Source organism: Sinohyriopsis cumingii, chromosome 18 (genome assembly GCF_028554795.1).
Source record: "Sinohyriopsis cumingii isolate HCF-2022 chromosome 18, ASM2855479v2, whole genome shotgun sequence".
Lineage (NCBI taxonomy): Eukaryota > Metazoa > Mollusca > Bivalvia > Unionida > Unionidae > Sinohyriopsis > Sinohyriopsis cumingii.
The window spans coordinates 37,938,368-37,960,483 of record NC_142978.1 but is presented as its reverse complement, the minus strand read 5'-3'; the positions used below and the strand labels follow the sequence as shown (position 1 = coordinate 37,960,483).

Genomic DNA, 22,116 nt, shown 5'->3' with positions numbered 1-22,116 from the left:
AATCAATATCATCATGGTGAAGGGCTGATTTATCAGCCGAATGTCTGAGAGGTCATTTTCTTGATTAAATGTTTATAACTCTGGCAAACTGACTCAACTCTGAGTTCACCAGAGTCTCAGCAAATTCCTATTTTGGCCAACATGATCTTACAGGGCAAAAATGCAATTCTGAGATTGTTAATAAAATGCAGTGAACTATACGTTTATTTAAATAAAATCAATTACAAAAACAACAAAGCACTGCATTAATCACTTTTTAATTATATCAAAATTAAAAGCACACTAATGATAATGTTTCTTGTATTTGGAGATCTTGGCTCTTATTTCACAAGATTTTCAATTTCAGCTATAATTTACAAAATCCGATTCATTAATTATGCAACAATGGCCAATTAAATGCTAAAGTTTTCAGCTAAGTCTGAATTTAAATATAAGAACTGTTATGAATCATGGTTTCACATCTTCATATCATTTTCTTTCACAATCAAGTATAATTTTCTTTCCCAAAGCATTTCCCATATCTGCATTGATGCTTTCATTTTCATTTTGGTATTCTTTTTTCATATTACATTTTTAAATGGTATCTAATACATTTTTAAAACAAATTAACAGGTTTAGATAATTTGTCAAACATTGATGGAGTGGCAAGTGACAGACTAACTTTCAGTTCTCTTGCGGAATGCATCATCTTCATTTCTTATGGAGAGTGAAGTGTGCAAGAAATCTTACTTGTTTCCAGTGTCAAAACAAGAAGACTGTTTTATCCTTCATAATTATAATTATAAAATGGAATAAGAGCTTGCAGAATAAACACACAATATTTTTTTGGTTGCTTTAAATAAATCAAGTTGCTTGTCTGTTTAATGTGTTCATTTACAAAAGAACAATAGCGCATGTAATAAAATCTATCTTGTGCTAAAAATGGACCATGACATCACTGTGCCCCACTGCAGCCATATTGTTTTCGGACAAAGCATCAAGAGATGCTTAGTAATACGTAGTAATTCATGACATATATGCAAATATAAAGTTTTTATTTGCACTTCCCTCACTATGTAATGTTTTGATATATTCAACTATGAGTGTGTACAGTAATAATTTTGTACATTTTATTTCTTTGTCATCTTTTTGTATTGTTTTAAATCTAAGTTGAGTAAAACATAAAACTCTTGTACGTACACTTTAAAGGAATATATATATATATATGTGTGTGTGTGTGCATGTGCATGTGTGTGTGTCCCAAATGAATGTGATGAAACCAATAATTTTTATTTATTATCTATTTTATTTCCCTTTCAGTTAGTTTGTGTGTGTAAAATGTACACTATTTTAAGGGTGGCTGTCGTCATTAGGGACAGTTGTTTCTGTATTGCTGTTTCCATCAATACATGCATGCAATTACACTTCCCGACAAAATGTAATTGTTTATATCTTTTAATTAATTAAATGTATTATCCACTTAGTAGAAATACAATCAACCAATTTAAACACCATAACTCTAATGAACATAAAGCATTCTTTTATGTTCTAAACTGTCATTCAAAATTATGATTTGTTTGCAAAACAGACGTTGAAATAAATGTAAATTTTATCTCCTTTTTTCCGAATTTTGTTACCAGTGATGCACATCAGAATCAGAAGCGGTTAATAAAATCACTACTGCATAAAACACCAACAAAAAAAACCCACAAAGAAACAAAAATAAAATTAAATAAACATTGATACATTGTTTTTTAAATTATTGGAATATATAAGCAACATTTCTAGATTCAATATGCATAATATCACATCAAATAAGTGGAGCGTAATTTTATGCAAAAAACAAAATATAAAAAATAGTCACTATCTTACATACATCTCTCTCTATTTCTATGTTAAAACATGAATCACATATAAGAATAATTCATCAACATAATTTAAGTGGGTGGGGGGCTGGCAGTTCCCTTGGAATTTTCATCTCAAAATATTCAAGGTATATCCATCAGTGATGAAATGCAAGCAATTTGTGTATTATGCTGATCTAGAAAGATTCATCAAATTTTATTATATGATTTATACAGGCTTAAGCACCACTATAACTAAATACTGGAATGCACATATATATTCAGATAAACAAATTTAACACCTGTACATGGTTTTCAGTAAGACCAATAACACAGAAAAGAACATGAACGCCATTATGTCGGTTTGCCTTGTCCGAATGGCTATTTTTAAAACTGATATCACTACATGTGACATTTCAAAGAAGTAAAAAGAACAAGTGCCATTTAGATAAGAAATATGAAAAATTCAACTAAAAGACAAATTAATTTCTTCAGCTCTAAATTTGTATCAATGTAAGTACCGCATGCATTTCCAGTGTAGCCTTCAATGCAGTGTTTCCCAACCTGTGGGCCATGACCCCCAATCTGGCTGTGGGGTTATTCCAAAGGGTCAGCGACTGACTAAATAATATATCACACACATATAATATTTTTAATTCATTTATAATAGTTACTGACTTCAGATAAGCTTTTTGTATTTTGTCATCCAAAACAGCCTAAACATACAACTATTAGCATGTAAGAGTCTGCAACAGTTTTGAAGTTACAAAGTAGTCCTTGTACTTGAAAAGGATGGGAACCACTGTTCTAGTGCACTGCCTCTTATGTAATGCTCCAATGTCCGTAGGTTAATTATAAACAGATATTGTCTTTTCCCATACAAAATAAAACTCACAGAACTCACTCATTATCAGACTTTTTTGTTTTTAAATCCTTAAAATCCTGACAAATTTTCTTATTGTGGCATACACTGTGAATTAGTTGCAGAGCTAAGTTAAAATTGTACAGAAAGGAAATCTGAATTAAAAAATTTTGATTAAATTTTAAGAAAATGCCAGTTTATAAATGCATTAGAATTGTTAAAGACTGAGTATCAGCAGTTTAGCACTTACAACGTTGTGCATTTTTCAAATTTTGAATATGTTTTTATAAGTCGGTGTATACAGTATGTATATGTTCTTCATATTTCAAGCAATACCGTTTGGAAACCGAGTTACATTAGTTAAGCATATGAAAATGACTTTGAATGGACTAAACTATTTCACAGTCCTATTACAAGTCAAGTTACCATAATTTTGCTGTCAGGCAAATTAACAATATTGTTTAAAATCAAGTTGCCACAGTTTTACATAAACAACAATTAAAAGACAACTTTGCTGCAATACTACTGTAATTCACTTAAATGCTTATATTTTTGCAAATTAAACTATTTTACAAAATCGACTTTTGCTGGCTTATTCTACATGTTATTTGTGTGCATATGATATATAAATAAGTGTAACAGAAAAATTAGAAAGTGTTTATCTTTCTCCTGTAAAATTTTATAAATGTGACTTTTAATTTTACGCTGAACCCTCAAAGTGAACATATATAATTCATTATTTGGCTATTAACAACAATCTTACTATTTTAGCTTTATTTCTTTCATGTTCACAGTGAGTTTTTATCGAAAAGTATCACATTAAACTATAGTTAGTTTTCAATAGTCAAGTCACTATCCAATCCTGACCCTTATGTTCCAAAAAGAATAACTCGTAACGGGTTATTTTTATACTGCTGACATAAATTGTATCTATTCTGTATTAGTTATCAAAACAAAAGAAATTATTCAAGACAACAACTAATAGTAAATTACCAATTCTGACTGCAGGATTAAATAGTAATTGAGAGTATTATTGCTGGACTTATTATGTGGGCAATCACAAAAGTTAAATGGCAATGCATCTTGTATTGGCATTTGCTAGCCTTCATTCAATTTGAAGATATCTAAAACTGTACAGTATTACGCACATTCTGCAAGCAAATCAATGAAATTCTATTGATTACAAAATTCAGATTTCATTTAGAAAAAACACAAATGCAAATTAGAAAGTACAGACACACACACACACACACACACACATCAATGCATGACTAAAATGAAATAATTATTATTCTGCATTAAATTATTAATCTCAGTGATGGAAAAGAAAAAACTATAAATTGAAAAAATTGTTGCTTACCAAAAGAATGTCAACAAATGCATTTACTCCTAAATAAGACCCTCAATTTGCCAGAATACTGTTTCATTTCAAGCATTTAATCCCACCGCAAACAAGCCAATTCAAATCCGTTAGAAATATTTCATCAGACAGAGCCGAGTGAACTATCAAGTGATCAATAATACTGGAGATCTGAACAACCTGCCTAAGCTGCCTTTTCTAACCTGACAGTATAAATGGACGTGAGAAGATAGTCGATATATTGTTACTAAATATAGCTTCTTCTGTTCAGTTCATTAGTGTTTCCACAAGCTACAAGGGATTTATCTTCTAAATATAGGCTGCTGAGGAAACTGTGTTGTGACTTAATTTGACAGGCTCCCAAAGGAAGTAGTTGTTATGAGAGGGTCAATATGGGGAACATTCAAAAATGTTTGTACAAGACGAAATAAGAATTCTCTATTACAGATAGTCCATATATCTAAATTAAAATATAGATATAAATAAAAGTGTATTATAAACATAAAAGATCATATATATATATATATATATATATATATATATATATATATATATATATATATATATATATATATATATATATATATTATGTACAAATATAAATACACATATACAGGAATGGACTGTGTCCAGCATTAAGAATTAAATTATTGAAAACATCTAAAGAGTAATTTGTTGCATGTATCTATAATACGAGACTTTAAACAAATGTCATAATTCCAGAGATTTCAAGACATAATTCTTACAATCAGATATTGTTGCCTTCATTGAGAATACATACTTTCTCATTAATTCTTCAAAACTGAAAATCTTGAAATCCTTAACAGATAACTAAGACAATTATATTTTTAATAAAATAAAAGTTCTTAGGAGTCTTTCATTCTGGGTTCATGCAAGATTTAATTTTGTGCACACTATGTAAAAATAATGAATACATTAATATCTACCTTGCAAGACCACAGCTATGAGAGATCAGCTGTCTTGAGAAATGGATTTCTCAATGCAAAGATTTATTGACATTTACTGACTATAAATCATCCGTTACTACAGACCTTTTGTCTTGAGAGGCCACAATTTTTTGGTGGCGGGGGTGGTCTTTCGTGATATGTTCTATATTAATTATTTGTGAGAAAGCTTGCCAGTAGCTTCTCGTGGGTCGGTGGTTCTTTCCGGGGGTTTTCCAGGTTCTTCCTCCATCATTAATACTGGCTGCCATGTATGGCCTATTGTGTGCTGAAAAATGGCGTTAAACCCTACAACAACAACAACAACATTAATTATTTAAACAGCTGTGTATTTTTTAAGTAAATTTAATGAAACACCAATCTTTTAGATGTTTTAATATAATCATGTCTCAAAAACTGATTTCATTTTTTAACATAACTGTTTATACACTAAAATAAACATTATTAAAATGTGTATTTATTATTAAATCATTTGCAATATTTTGTTCTTCATTATAGAATGGGAAATATGATCTACAGATAACAAAAACTTATGGGATTTGGTATATACTGAAATAAACCTGACACAAAAAAGAAGATACATTGAGTTCATCTTTCCAAAACTTAAAACATTTTATCATGAAAGTGACACCCCAAGCCCATAAACAGTTTCTCAACAACTGCCAACAATCCGGATCTGTATCATCAACCGGGCTTTACAGTTCCAACTATTCCTTGTTGGTGTGGAAAGAATCATAAACAGCATAACTTGCCTTAATGGACAGCTCTATATAAATTAAACATGCTCATAAAAGACAATGTTTATGGGCCGCTCTACACATTTTATTATTATTTTTACCTTTATATAGAAGACACTTACCCATAGTGGACACACTGTTGTTCACTGTATATTGTCTATAGACAGCCAAGACCATAGTATAATTAAGCACATTGAACGTGTTTGTGTCTGGTGTGTTTAATGGCCTTCCTCAGCATATGACAGGCTATACATAGTGGCCAGTATAGGAAAAACCCAGGAAGACAAAATTTCTTGCACATATATGTTACCTGAGCTGAGACTCGTACCCATACAGACAGAGGTGAGATGTGGGTGACATGTAAAGGTGAGCACTGAAGACCACTTGGCCACTGCCTGCACCACATCATACGTACAATTACATTTTAAGAAAAGGATCCATGAACATTCCTTATAACCTGAAACATTATAATGAAGGGCAATATAGTGAGTGAGTGCTGAACTGTGAATTCCATTATTGTCCATATTCAGGGATCTTTTTAATTTGACCTAAAATTTGTTGCTTACTGCTACAGCAAATTCCGTGCAAGATTACTCTAAACTTCATGCAATCATGTTGTGCTGAAAATTAATGAAATCAGTTTATAAAGCAGACTAATTTCCCTTTGCATCTTCAGCATCAACACAGAAATTTGCTAGGCAACGACAACCATGCTCTGTTGCTCAGTTTGTATTTTGTTTGTATAATTATGGTCTAAGCCTGTTTTGTACACATATATTCAAATTCAGATATATTCCAACAATATATATAAAAAAAAACCGGATGTCTAAGCAACTGTGTTAGGGCTCAGTTTAGAGATTGATGATCAGTTTGTCTGAACTGATAAATTAAAGATTTTAATCCACTTGAAATAATTTATATTTTTCATGGAAAATGTTATTTTCGTGTACTTGGAAACTTTACTCTAAATTCAAAGGACATTCACTCTAACTGAACTCCAGATCTCTGGTACTGGTGGTATTCAGTGACTGACATTTCAAGTACATCATACATGTCTGAACTTGTCTATCCACTGATCTGATAAACATGTTCGGTTGCATGGTGAAAATTTCATCATCAAAGATGTGTTATACATATTTAATTTACTTGATTCTGGACAAAGATCAACCACAAAATACATATATACAAAACATAATTATGGAGAAAACCCAACAAAAAAATATGCATTAAAAATGCATAACAGATGTAAAAAGAATATATTTCCCAAGAAGAGTATTTATAGTCATTCACTGAAAGGTTTTTCAAACCAATCTTCAATTATTTTTATTAATCCTAGATGACAAAAAGAAACTGTATCATGTACCCAGGGCTGGCGCCAGACTATCTGGCACCCTAGGCAAGGTTAGATTCTGGCGCCCCCCCCCCCAAACTATCAATTTCAAAATTTATAAACAATAACTGTTGTTGATTTGGAGAAATGTGCCCCCTGAAATCAGCGCCCTAGGTGGCTGCCTAGTTTGCCTATATGGTAGCTCCGGCCCTGCATGTATCTGAAAGATGTAAATGCATTTTAAAACAATCAGATGCTACATGTTCAGTAGTACCTACAATGCTATAATTTGCTAAATAAAAAGAAATTAGATACGACATGGTTGTATCATGGTTCCTAATTTTTGTAGTCTAACAGATGTCCCTTATTCCCTGACATATTCAAGCTGATGTTTGTTTATGCTTTTGTGGGTTTAACACCATTTTTTCAGGACATGATCTGGTGGTTAGTATATACTGGTGGAGGAAGAACCCAGACCCTTGGGATGCTACTGGCAAACTTTCTCACATACCCACATTGATAGAAATGAGACCCTGAGTGATCTCTGGAAGTGAGCACGTATCACACCACCCTTGGCCCTCTGTCAAGCTGGTGGTAGTTGTTGTTGTTGTTATTAGGTGTGATGCCTTTTTTCAGCACGTGATAGGCTATACATGGCAGCCAGTATAAATGGTGGAGGAAGAACCCGGTGAAAACTCCAGAAAGAGCCACCGACCCACAAGAAACTACTTGCTTTCTCACATACCCACGCTGGCTGAGCCTGAGACTTGAACCCATTCAGACAGAGGTGAGATGGCAGTGATCTATACATAATGGTTGAGTGCTTTAGACCACTCGGCCACTAGGGGTCCCCAGTCAAGCTGGTAAATAGATAAGAATGATTGAATTAACTCACTAAAACTGTATGTGATATTTATGCATCATGACTTATGATACACCAAAGTAGGTGGTACAACAGAAAGGAGAAAGATGTAATTCTGCAATGATACTAAATAATGTAGACTCTCTACTCATGTTAAACAATACAATAGAAGAAAAAAACAATTTTTACACCCAGTTATTTTTACTTTGAAAAATGATGGTTTCAGAACCAGACTTTTAGGCCCGAGATCTAAAGCAGACCAGATGTAACTTTACACAGACAGATGAACATCTGCAAATATTCAGATGACTTAGATTTGAGTTATGTATACTTAGTACACAAAAAACAAGTGGGGCTGAGTCTCTCATGGGGCCATGTTATGACTGTGCTTACACACACAACTTGCAACATAACAATAATCTGAAGCAGAAAAAAATCACAAAACAAACTAACTGGAACTAACAATGGTAAGGTGATACTACCCGAACACTTGTCCTAAGAATTAGTACACAATTATTGAAGCAAAACTTCACAAAAACAAGGTAGAGAACCATTAAAAATTAATGAAAAGAGGCAAAGAAACAAACAAATAAACCAAGAACTGCGAAGAAAGTAACTCAAACACTAAAAAAAATATTTGGCACACAATAGGTCTTATGTAAACAATTAAGGCAAATTTTGCCGAGTTTTAAATAGTCCAAGTCAAGTAAGGAAGGTTCTCCTAATTTTGGATACCACACAAGAATCAGACTGGGATCATGTTTAATTTTTTTTCTGGCCCTCCAATTACTAACTCAGGAGTAAATAATTAGCTTTGACTGGGGACCTGACATCCTTGGTAAAAGGCAGCAATAGTAGCATATTATGTATTAATGCTATTAAAATGGAATCTTTTTTGTTTGGTTATGCTCCCCTGGAGCAACAAACGAACAACAAATGAAGAAAAACTTGAAAGTTCACAGAAATATGAAAGAAAAAGAAGGCTAGGAAATTATACCCAAAATGATGTACTGATTTAAACTGATGGGTATTGTTCAGTCCTGGAAAATGTATAATGTGCAAAATATATGCAATTCATCTTGAAATTAATGACTACACAACAAACAACTGATTTTAAATTTCAACAATATACCAGTACTATCAGTATGTGACTTGCTACTGTCACAGTAGTTTTCCTTGCTGTTTAAAATAAAACTGAAACAATCATTTCTGTTGAGCAATTGAATGAACAGAAGGATCAGTTAATTTGACATCTACTGGTGCTGTTTGCCAGCTAAACATTTTTCCTAATTTCAGGCCTGACCACTTCGGTGGCCTAGTGGTTAAAGCATCTGCCTCGGATGCAGGAGGTCATGGGTTCGATCCCCGGTTGAGTCATACCAAAGACTTACAAAACTGGTCCTAACAGCTGCCTCGCTTGGTGCTCAGCATTAAGAGGTTAGTGTTAGGACTTGTGGGCCTGGTGTCAGGATAATGTGACTGGGTGGGACATCATGCTACATGTCTGCTGCATGATGCCCCAGTGCTAGACATTTTTGTTGTTGTTCAGTTTAATTATAGTGGCATGCGCACAATTGTGCATGTGCCACTTTTTTCTGACTGCACCGCAGCCTGATAGTTGTTCCTGGGGAAGGGAATGGTGCCATCTCCCCCAGGCTTTTATGGATTCAAGGAACCCTGATAGTTTGGCCTCAATCTGTGGGTCCATAAAGGTCCCTTACAGCTGAATGGTTGGCTGTGAGTAGTGGGAAGGAGAGCTCAGGAACGGTCCTGCTTGCTTTACATCGCTGGCTTCTTGTTGCATTTGCCTGGTGTTTCTTGCGATTTTTTTTTTCAAATTTTTTTTTTCTATTTTTTTTTCTTTTTTTCCTTTCAAAATGTTCTAAAAAGGGTGTGTGTGTTCTATGCTGTTTATAGAGGTTGTTAGTAGAAATCATGTATGAAGAGAGATTTTCAAGGTTATTATGGTATTACTAGTCGAGGTGTTTAGTGTGCTTCCTATGTTATATTATTTATAAGTTTTTAGATATTGCCTCTTTAAGTTATTTATTTATTAATGTTTTTAGAGATTGAATGTTATTTATACTTTATTTAGTAAGAGACCGGAGTCCTAGCCGATTACACGGTTCGTTAAGGACATCTAGGACCTGAGTCCTAGCTGATTACTCGGAGCGTTAAGGACATCTAGGACATCCGATTTTGTGGTTTCCTTAGTTTTTTGTAGGTTCTTCGTAAGTGAATTATTTATTATTACTTTTATAAAACTGAATGATGTGTTATGGGTTTTTATGTGGTGGCTTCTAAATTTATTTAGCTAGTTACTGGGTCTTTTGGTTTTGTGGGGATAGTAATTATATTTTGTTCCTAAGTCCCACTGAGTCTATGAATTTATTTATATTTTTATATGCTGATTGTTTATTTTTATTAAAGTCCATAAGTAACTCTGGGTATGTGTGTGGTGATCCAATCTCTTTTTGGTTTTTGATAAATATTTTCCGAGCGGGTTGCTATTTTGGGCATATATTGAATACGTGGTGTAGATCTTCGGTGGTGTGGCAGTTAAAGCAGTTAATGGTTGCTGGTTTGGGTCCTATAAACCTTCCAAAACTGCTTGCTAGTTTAGTTTTTCCAGTTATTATCCTGTTTATGGTTTTCTGTTCTAAATAGGTACCCTTTAAGGTAGCTGTATGTTCCTATCTACGTTTTTGGGGGTTTCATGGTGCTTTTTACCTTTTGTGGAGGAGTTCAAAAAATCTTGCCATGGTTGGTCTATATATGTTTGTGCAAAGCTTAGTGCTTCTGTAGAGCTATAGTTAAGCTTGGTACAGTTTTGATCTCCTAGTTTGGTTTGTGCAACTTTGTCTGCTGTTTCGTTGCCAGAGATTCCAATGTGCGACGGTATCCACACGAGCTCGACTAAATGATGTGCTGTGGTGATATCATCGATTAATTGGCATGCTCTGTTGAGGAATTGTTCCCTAGAGTGTGTATTGTGATTTTGGATCGATTTGATAACACTTAGGGAATCGCTTATAATGACTGCTTTAGGTATTTGGTTGCCTTTGATCCATTGTAGTGTAAATGGAGCAATAGTCAGGTAATATGGATCCCGTTTGTATATTGAATTCAGGGATGACTATTGCTGCTGCTGTTCTTGGTGGGTTGTTTGTTTTTGATCCATCGGTATATATTTTAACATAGTCCGGGTATTTTTGGTTGATTTCGTTTACCAGTACAGGTTTTAGTAAGTTTTCTTGTCCTTCTTTATTGCCTGATTTGGTAGCTTCAATGTTAATCCTTGGTGTTTTTTGTAACCATGGTGATTTGTTCTGGTCTGTATTGTTTGTTACCTGTTTTTTTAGTAGAGGTATCTTTTCTCTTAGTTCTAGGATTACTTTGCCACTTGGTGTGGTGGGTATGATTTTGTGTTTGAAGACAGCTTTACACTTATTTATAGCTATTTTGGTGGGATGGTTGTCTGGGTGGGTATCTAATCGAATGGAGTATCGGAGGAGCAGTTCTTGCCTCCGTAATTTTAAGGGTAGTTCTCCTGTTAGTGTTTGTAGTTCTTCTAATGATCTTGAGGGAAGTGTTCCTGTGCATAATAGTAAGGCTTTTCTCTGGATAGTGTCAAGTTTTTGTAGTACAGGTTGCTTAGCCGAGTTATATGCTTGGCAACCGTAATCCAGTTTTGATCTAATTAGGGTTTTATATATCATGAGGAGGGTTTCCTGGTTGGATCCCCAGTCAATCCCTGTGATGTTCCTGAGTAAATTGAGATCTTTGTTACAATTCTGGGTGAGTTGTTCAATGTGCTGTTTCCATGTGAGGTGGTTGTCAAAGAACATTCCTAGGAATTTTACTACACTGTACTGTTACGTATTTGATTAATTGATTTTGTATATAGAAGTTTGGATAGACTAGGTTGTTATTTCGTTTTGGGGGTGAATATGATTGCCACAGTTTTTTCATGAGATATTTTGAAACCCCATTTGTCCGCCCATCTCCCTATGTTGTCTAGGCTCTGCTGGATTTCTTTAACTACTGTGTTATTGGCAGGATTTCCATTCCTCCATATGCCACTATCATCTGCAAATTGTGACAAGGTTATTTTTTGCGGAGGCTGCATTGAGGTCAAGGTCATTTACCATTAGGTTAAATAGTAGGGGACTTATTAAACTGCCTTGCGGTGTTCCATTTTCAAGTGAAAATTCTTCTGAATGGGTGTTGCCTGTTCTTGTGGTAATTTTCCGGCCTGTGAGGAAATCGCCAATCCAGTTGAACAAACATCCAGTTGTTATGAACTGTCACACTGCAGAAATCATAGCGATATAACTGAAAAATTGTTAAACCTATGTTAAAAATCCAAATCACATACATCACACACTAATTTCAATCCCTGTTAAATACTGAAGTTTTGCATTTCCAACTTTGAAAATAAGGCATACCGTCCACAGCTTTTGTATCACTAAATTCCATACTAAATGCCATACTTGACTGTTTCTCACTTGGAATCTAAAAGATGTCACAAAGTTTTTTGTTGTTGTCTATAGTACTTTACTATTCATTTTACATTATCTATTCTGGAACTAAACATTTCTAAGGGAAATTACCCCTTCAATCAGAACAGGATAGATTTCACTAAGGGAAAACGGTATGGCAGGAAATACAGTGTACTTATTTTGTGCATTTTTGGTTGATTTTTCAGCAAAATGTTCAGAAATTCATATGAATCCCATAATTGCTTGTCCTGGTATAGTAACTTGTTCTATGTAGCAACCCCACACACAAGATTCTATTCATACCTCCATAAATCAGGGTACTTGTATGCAATGTTTTTGAGTATCAAAGTTGCCTCTACATCAGGGGTTGGCAATCTATTTAACATAGCATGCCACTTTTTCCCGGATTCATTACAAAATGAATGAGGACGTGCCACCAGTAACACTTAAAATCGAAATTTTTGGCTGCCCTTCACGTGCCACACAAAACCTCTTGATGTGCCACCTTGTGGCATGTGGGCTGTAGGTTGACGACCCCTGCTCTATATGCTTTTGGTGTATTCAAGTAGCTTTTATGTTTTTTGTGTATTCAAGTAGCCTTTATATGTTTCTTTTGTGCATTCAAGTAGCCTTTATATGATTATTTTGTGTATTCAAGTAGCCTTTATATGATTATTTTGTGTATTCAAGTAGCCTTTATATGATTATTTTGTGTATTCAAGTAGCCTTTATATGATTATTTTGTGTATTCAAGTAGCCTTTATATGATTATTTTGTGTATTCAAGTAGCCTTTTTAAATTGCACTATGATTTATTACAAGTTCAGCTTTTATCTGAGCTCTGTCCTAAATTTCATAACAAAGTTTCCCATAAAAACTTGCATAATCTGTAACCTCAACAAAACACAAGCCGTATCCTGTGGTCCACAAAATTATTTGTCGCAAGGTGTCATGAGAGATAACAAAGGTGGTGTGACACTTGGGCCATCAAATAATGCCATCATGCAGCCCTCTAGTTGGTTTGAGTTTGAGACCCCTGGATTGGAGCAACAGCAATCATCAGAAATCATTAGAAACTGTCACTAAATATGACATTTTTAAACACCCAACTTTTTTTTAACCTTTTCCTATGGATACTTGGTGTAGGAGCCAAGGATGACCCCCACAACCCAAACCTCCCCACCCTATCCAGATGGTTACCCCAAACACAACATTACCACAAAGTTAATTAAATTTTAACCAGAAGGAAATGTAACAGATGAACAGACAGAGAGTATCACATTATCAGTACTAAAGCACAGTTGTAAATACTGTATTCAGACATGTGCTCCTTGTACTGAAAACACTGCTTCCACTCTGGGCCATTAAAACAGCTTCACAAGTCAGAGATAATGTACAAAATTTCAAAGTGTATTTCCATATACATGTACCTTATATATTCACTTGTAAGTCAAGTCAAACTGCAAACAATAAAAGATCCTGATCTGACATAGCATAATGTGCCAGCAGATCAGGTCTATGGTGTTTGTTCAACTGATTACTCCCAACAAACTGGACAGACCCAGATCTGCTGGCTCATTATGCGACAGAAGCAATGGGTCTATGTTGTTTGTTCTCCTGATTACTCCCAACAAACCGGACAGACCCAGATCTGCTGGTTCATTATGCAATGGAAGCACTGGATCTATGCTGTTTGTTCAACTGATTATTCACAACAAACTGGACAGACCCAACTGGACAGACCCAGATCTGCTGGCTCATTATGCGACGGAAGCACTGGGTCTATGTTGTTTGTTCAACTGATTACTCCCAACAAACTGGACAGACCCAGATCTGCTGGTTCATTATGCAATGGAAGCACTGGATCTATGCTGTTTGTTCAACTGATTATTCACAACAAACTGGACAGACCCAACTGGACAGACCCAGATCTGCTGGCTCATTATGCGACGGAAGCACTGGGTCTATGTTGTTTGTTCAACTGATTACTCCTAACAAACTGGACAGACCCAGATCTGCCAGCGCATTATGCGACGGAAGCACTGGGTCTATGTTGTTTGTTCAACTGATTACTCCCAACAAACTGGACAAACCCAGATCTGCCAGCGCATTATGCGACGGAAGCACTGGGTCTATGCAGTCTGCAGCTGGACTTGTCTTATAAACGAGTACTGATGGTACTGTATGCAAAACGTCAAACTCCTCTGACAACTTAAAAAAAATAAAATCTTTTTACTCTTGAGCGAATACCTACTAAAACCTTCTTGACAGCACTTGACTTTCTTTAGGACTAAGTTCAAAGTTGTTTCAAAGTCCATATGATTTAAGGAACTAATGGTGTCAAGTGTACTCTTGCATCACAGGAAGTGAAAAAATTATTTTTACTTGCAAGTGGATAAACAGGGTTTGACTTATGTGAATGTGCACATTGACCATGCACCCAATTTTGGCCCTGGGCACTTACAAAAACTTCAACCAATGGAGCAAAATAATCGATGTCTGTGCACACAAGATTTGAAGCTGTAATCATCACATGATAAAATACAAAACTTTGAATCTTAAAAAAATGTTCATGTTGAATTCTTGTAAAATCTGATAACTCTGACATTATGCTCTCTGACAAATAAGAACACCACGAATAGTACACTGTATGCCCACCTTGTCCATAAAGCCACTAGCAAAGTAAGGTATGATCAACAGAATGAACTTTATGGATGGGTCACAGTACATGTAATTTCATCTTTTGAAACTTGTACCAGAAAAAGGTACCAACCTCAACAACAGTAGTTCCATGAAGATACTGAATGCTCTAATGGCCAGATAAGAATTTCCAGGAATTTCAAGATAATACCATTTCTTCCTTATAACTACTGAGTGTTGAAACCATCTCTAATATTTGTCGGCAATAGCGAGATTTTCAAATTAGCTGCATTGTTGGGCATACTAGGTTTCAGATTGGCACATTTTTCATTTAGGACCAACAAATGACATTATAATAAGTCTTTTGGTGGAAACAGTTCAAACCCAATACTGTTACGAGTTTTCATTTTGAAGGAGTAACTGTAACAAGATTTTTACAATGGCTGCCATATTGGTTATTTGATTGGCACCATTTCCATATAGGATCAACCATACATCATTAAAAAAAAAAGTATTTTGGTGAAAGCATAATGTCAACAGCTGTCTAGAAGAAGTAGTGATAACAAGATTTTCCAGATGCTCATTGTGGCAGGCATACTGGATGTCCGAACAGTACCTTTCCATTTAGGACCAACCAGATATTATAAGAAGTCATTTTACTGATATGACCATTCATTCAGGATAAGGAACAATAACATGATTTTCAAGATGGCCACAGTCGCCATTTTGTTAGACCCCCTAAATCAAAAGATTTCTTTCTCTATCTGGAAACTACTTTCAGTTGCAGTGACCATGATACATTACCTTCTGAAACCCAACATTAAATGGCATCTTCTTTACCCAAATACACAGAGTCCACAAAGTTTGGTCATGGTCTATGATACTGAACTAAAGTTACTATGCAAACAAAGACAAAGCATATAGACTGATGGATATGTCCAAACATGATTTGATGTAACAATTCATCCTACATTAGGCATATAAAAATTATGATGTTGGACAAAGGACTTTTAAAGACAAGCATGTAGAAGAGGACTATTTAAAGTTATCACGAGTTGAAATTGCATTTTATATAGTACAAACTATAAAGGCATCGTACAGGGTTGCTGTCGGACCACCCGACTAAAATAATACCCAACTAAAGGTAAATATTCACACGCAGCTGGGTAAATGGATTCTCCAGCAGAATACTGGAAGGTCTGTTAATATATTATAGTTGCTCATTAGTGTAAATTACATACTTCCAACAATAACGTTTAAACACAATTTTCATTATTTATGCACCATCTGCAATTCCTGTTTAAATGCAGTTTATGTCATGATATTGCACTTAGCAAGGAAGTTAAATCCAGCCACATCATGCAAGAATGAATGTTTTATCAAATCAGGTTTTGGAGTACAGCTGAAGGATGCCTTAATTGAGTGCAATAAAGTCTGATGTGACCCTGGTATCAAGGACAATATTCACTAGATTTATATTTAGAGATCTTTTAGTTTGGGCTCCAGGTGGCCAAGAAGCACTTGCCTTTACAGATCACTCATGCATCTCACCTCTTTCCATGTGAGTTCAAGTCTCGGAGCAACCAATATGGGTTTGTGAGGAAGTTTGCCAGTACCTTCCAGTGGATAATTGGATTTTCCTGAGTTCTTCTCCCACCAATATAGTAGCCATCATGTAAAGACTATCATTTGCTAAAAATAGCATTAAACCCCATAAAAGCAAACCAAACCTAAGTCTTTAACTTAAAACCCAATGTATATTTGATCTGGATGAATAGAAAGAGTTGCATGATGTCTACTGTAACCACCATATTGGATGTCAGCTGGGCATCATTTTCATTTAGGACCAGCTAGACATATTAAATTGTCTTTTAGTGAAAGTGCCATTTCAAGATGGCCAACTTTCTTTACTGTTTCATGGCAATCTTCCAAAACAGATCAGGAATTTTAGCAACAACAATCTTGTGTTACTGGACATAAAGATCAGTGACAACATGACATCATCTTGTTACTGGACATAAAGATCAGCGACAACACAACATCATCTTGTTACTGGACATAAAGATCAGCAACAACATGACATACCATAACCTGTCCTGGCCTATGACCAGTAGAGCTAAACATTGTTCCTTTTCTTATCTGGATTGACAGATAAAGAGAAATGACTTCACTTTATGCACTTATGAAATGCACTTTTCATCAATTAAATCTTAGTCATCACACGTTCAGAAAAACAATTACAACAATCACAACAACATTATGAACAGCTATTTTATTACTACTACTGCTACGACTACAATAGTGATGAGAGTCCTTCAAAGGGACATAGGCTGTAGTGTCGAAAAAGAATCTCCAGGAACTCCAGAAAAGCCATGTCTTCCTTTTAACTGCTGAGTCTTAAAACAATCTCTAATATTCTTCAGCAACAGAATTAGTCACTATGGGAGTTAAAGCTGTACCAATTAGTTGGCCATACTTATAATCGGGCCGATTATTAGAACGATCAGTATAATCGGTATCGGCAGAAATAATCGGTGCCGATGTAAACAAATTTCCAAAATATAAATTCAATCATAACATTCATCTTGACATGGCTTGAATTTTAAATCAGAATTAAATAGTGGAAATTAAGGAATAAACATTTGTTTTGGGGGTTAACTGAAAGACAATATGTTCTTAAAAGTAAGTACTTTTTAATACACTTGCTGTAAACTACCGCTTTTTGTATGCACACAACAAATTATCAATACCATTCATGCACTCATCCCAATCACTGAAGCCAACCAGCCCCCGAGTGGTCTAAAGTGCTCTCTGTTATCGATCACTGCCATCTCACCTCTGTCTGCTTGGGTTCAAGTCTTGGATTCGGCCAATGTGGGTACTTGTGGGTCGGTGGTTCTTTCCGGGCTTTTCATAGGTTCTTCCTCCACCATTATATACTGGTCGCCATATATAGCCTATTGTTTGCTGAAAAATGGCGTTGAAACCCACAACAACAACAACAACAGCAACCAACCAGCCAATGAGGCCTCATGTGGCTGTTGAACTTCCAGCATAAACATTAGCAGATAGCTTAGCAGATTAGATAGCCAGCAAAATTACCAACTACTACGAAACTAGGACTCATTATAGTTAATCTGTTCTTTAGCCAGTACTGCAATGCTGCTAATCAATGAATAGGGGTTAGACGCTGAAGCAGCTGAACACTGACATACAAATATTATGCAGCACTGATATTGTTATGCGAGCAACATTACCCCTGGATACCCCAGCTGCTGAGCTGCTTCAGCACGCAACTCGCAGCATGGTGCATGCATCCATCCAGCCACGTGGACAACTAAGTAGCATCTTACTTGATTTAAAGCATTGATTCAAGAGAGCAAATCGATTGGATTATTAATATTAACTAGCAATTGTACACTATTAAATTTACTACCAAGATTATGCATAATTACGAAATCGAAACACTAAAGTTTAGTCTGGAATTAATTGAAAGTAAATGCAGTTTACGAGTCCAAGGCAAACTCTACACTTTGCAAAGCATGCATTTCCAGAGCTGGAAAGGACTCTAAAATCTTTAAATCAAATCTTGTCCAGCACTTGTGCTGCATGCACATCATCAAACATGGCCGTTTCTGGCAGATAAAAAAGAAAAGGATGCTGAGCAGTTAACCTCAGTAGCTGCAGCAACTCCTCGTACTCTGACTATTGATGCCATGCTGAACCGGAAGCAGCCATTTGCATTTGGCGACCCGAAAGCTATTAACTGGCACAAAGCTATTGCAGAGCTCATGGCAGTAGATGTGCAACCATGTTCCATTGTTGAAGACATTGGATTTTGACGTCTGATTGCCAAGGCAGAACCACGCTATAAAATTAAAAGATGGAAGTACTTTTCCACATCTTTGATACCTGACATGCATAAGGTGATACAAAGCAAGGTGCGTGATTTAGTTTCTGCCCATTCTGACCTTAGTTTGACCTCTGATGCGTGGTCAGACCCATCCATCGGCGTAGCCTTGCTGACTCTTACGGCACACTGGCTGGCGAAAACTTTCAGCGGAAACATGTAATTTTTAGCAGCAATGCATCTCAGTGAATCACACAGAGGAGAATATTTGACAAGCAAACTGGACAAATTATGCGAGGAATACAACTTTCCAAAACTCTGATCCATGTTCTTCTGCATGACAGATGTGCAAACATGGTTAAAGCAATGCATCTGGCTGAAATCGACAGCATTAGCTGTTTTGCACACATGCTGCAGCTTGTTGTCAGTGACAGCATTATGTTGCAATGAGCTGTCAAAGATGTTTTGGCAATTTCGCGACCCATGGTCCGCAAGTTTCAGCACTCCATCCTGACTCAACAGAAGCTCAAAGAGCAGCAAGAAAAATTTGGCGTTGCCCATAAGAAACTCATCCTGGATGTCCAGACACACTGGAATTCTACATGCAATATGTTGGTTTCTTTACATGAACAAAAACAAGTCCTGGGGGCTTGCGCTACTCTCTATGACCTGCTTAGCCTAACAGCTCAACAGTTTGTCTTGATTAACACAATTGTGGACACGTTAGGCCCATTCGCCAACATTGCCAAGGAAGTAAGTGGTAGCCAAACATCAGTATCCATCATTCTTCCTATGCTGAAAATGCTTCGAATGTTGCAGGCCTGAGAGCATGAAGCAAGTCAATGTACTCGGACAATGCACCATAATATGTTGACGTCACTAAACACACTTTACTGATGTTGCCAGCAACAAGAAGCTTGTCTTGGCCACCATCTTGGATCCACGGTTCAAACATTGCCTATTCAGCGAAGAATTACTTGTGACCAGATCCAGAAAATGGCTTAGAGCTGAATGCATCATAGTTGCATTAGCTGACAAGCAGGAGGAACCCTAGACCCAAAAAAAGAAAAACTGAAACTGAAACAAACGCCAATGGACCATCAGTGTCGCATCTCTGGGGTTTGTTTTCTGTGGCCTGTGATGAACCAATCCATACTGTCAATGAAACAACCCACTTGGATGACGCCATTGACGTGATGCTTGAATTGTATCTGGCCAGCCCTCTGTTGCCATGAGCATATACAGCTGGTGAATCACTCACAGGTTTCAGTTCCCCTACTTGGCCAAATTAGCTAGACGGTATTTGTCTGCACCAGCTTCTATCGTTCTGAGTGAGCAGCTGTTTAGTGGCACAGGCCAGATTTTTTGGGATCGTTACGTGGGGAGGGAGAAATGTTACTGTTGCTTAAATACAACCTACCTCATCTATTCTTTCATTATTAGCTACAGCCAGCGTACAGTGACATCTATCTTTAGTCTTAAAGCATGCATATTATTAATTTTAATTATTACTGGGCTATTATTATTAACATTTTTTAGTCATTTATTGAAATCTAGTAATGGCGACCTGCATCACTGAACGTAAGATAAAAGACTAGCTTAATACATTTTCATTCATTTATATCTTGAATTGGCAAACCATCAGTTTTATCAGTGTTAGTTTTAAAGTTTTTCAAGTTTTATGTTTGTGTAATCATTGTTTTCTATAGATTGCAATGTACTTCTTATCTGGTTTCTGTTTTTGTATAGAAGTTCAAATTCACTTGCCGCATAAACAACCTTGTTATAACTCACACGACAAAATACCTTTAAACTAATAGGTTTATGTTTCTAAACTAGTCATTGTTATAAACCAAATAATAATGAAATAATCGGTCTCATAATTGGTATCAGCAATTTTAATAATCGGCTATACGCGATATCGGCATAATCGGCAAAAAGTGACATCAGTACAGCTTTAATGGGAGTCACATTGGCTGTAAGCTCAGCACCATTTATTTACATTTAGGACAAACTGGCAATAATTACCAACTAGCTATCACAATTAGTCTTTTTATGAAAACCCCATGTCTATGTGACTTTCCGTCAACTCATTAACCACATAAAATTAAAAAATAAGTTCTATACTTATTTTGTTAGAGTATTTTTAAAATCTGTCACTTACCAATAGGTTCTTGGAAACCAGAGTCAACACTACCTTTAAAATCTAGCTTCTTTCCAACACCAGCTACAACAAAGAAGAAAAACTACAGCACTTCTACAAACAAAATATCCCCAGGCTTACTATATTATTTCACTCACCCTCCCTCAAAACCTATGTTGCTAGAGTCAGGTTTCTGTTTGTGGGGGGGGGGGGTCAACTGCATTTTTAACACAGTATTAGCTATATCATGCCAAGGATATGGGAGCAAAGTGTGTTCTGAACCAGACTGGTCCGGGTAGGTAGTGAACCCACAACCACTGGATTAAGAGTCCAATGCTCTATCAACTGAGCTATGTAATGTGTGTGTGTGTGATTTGGATTTTTAACATAGCTTTAATAATTTCTCAGTCATATCGCTACGATGTCTGCAATGTGGTAGTTTATAGTGATGTCTAGCACTGGGGCATCATGCAGCAGACCAGTCCTAACACTAACCTCTTAATGCTGAGTGCCAAGCGAGGCAGCTGTTAGTACCATTTTTATAAGTCTTTGGTATGCCTCAGCTGGGGATCGAACCCACAACCTTCTGCATGTGAGGCAGATGCTCTAACCACTAGGCCACCAGAGCAGTCTGAGCTACTGTAGCTCCCTTAAGTTTCTGTTCCAAAGAACAGACCTAGAGACCAATTTTGGTATCATTTTTTAATTCAGATCTTCATACTCAATGAGTGTAAAAATGCTAAGCGAGAAGGCATCAAAATTATTTCTAAGCTATAACCCTGGAGCTGAGCCAACCTGAGTAAGATGGGACCTTGTGATAAATAATAACTACATATAAAAAATTTTGCTTTTCATGTACAGCATAAGTGTATGCCTGGTTATGGGACTTGGAGAGAGAGGGTAGAGATAAAACCTGTATAAATTTCTTGTTTCATATGCATTAAGTGCATATATGGCTACAGCATGTTGATCTTAATAATTTCTGTCATGACCCAGTAAACAAGTCTCCAGAGGTTGGAGAGGTCCAAAGGCACAACTCGAAT

At 36.0% G+C, this 22,116-nt stretch overlaps 1 protein-coding gene and 1 non-coding gene across 7 annotated transcripts in view; both read right to left on the bottom strand.

The window, feature by feature from the left end:
* The window catches only part of LOC149776422 (histone deacetylase 5-like), a 348,169-nt gene that overhangs the window by 293,061 nt on the left and 32,992 nt on the right, over window positions 1–22,116 (bottom strand). For 4 of the 6 annotated variants that reach the window (XM_089940838.1, XM_089940835.1, XM_089940842.1 and 1 more), the window contains one exon: window positions 21,095–21,157. The exons of 1 other annotated variant lie outside the window; for it this stretch is intronic. Coding sequence is in view for 3 of the 5 variants with exons in the window: in XM_089940835.1 (XP_089796961.1) it covers window positions 21,095–21,157 (63 nt within the window). In the remaining 2 variants the exon portion in view is untranslated. Of the gene's footprint in view, window positions 1–4,045; window positions 4,261–21,094; window positions 21,158–22,116 lie in introns of those variants that run through there. One more of the 6 variants, XM_089940840.1, reaches the window with a different exon arrangement.
* Trnav-cac (transfer RNA valine (anticodon CAC)) lies at window positions 21,629–21,701 on the bottom strand. The gene has a single exon. It is a non-coding gene; the product is annotated as a tRNA-Val (tRNA).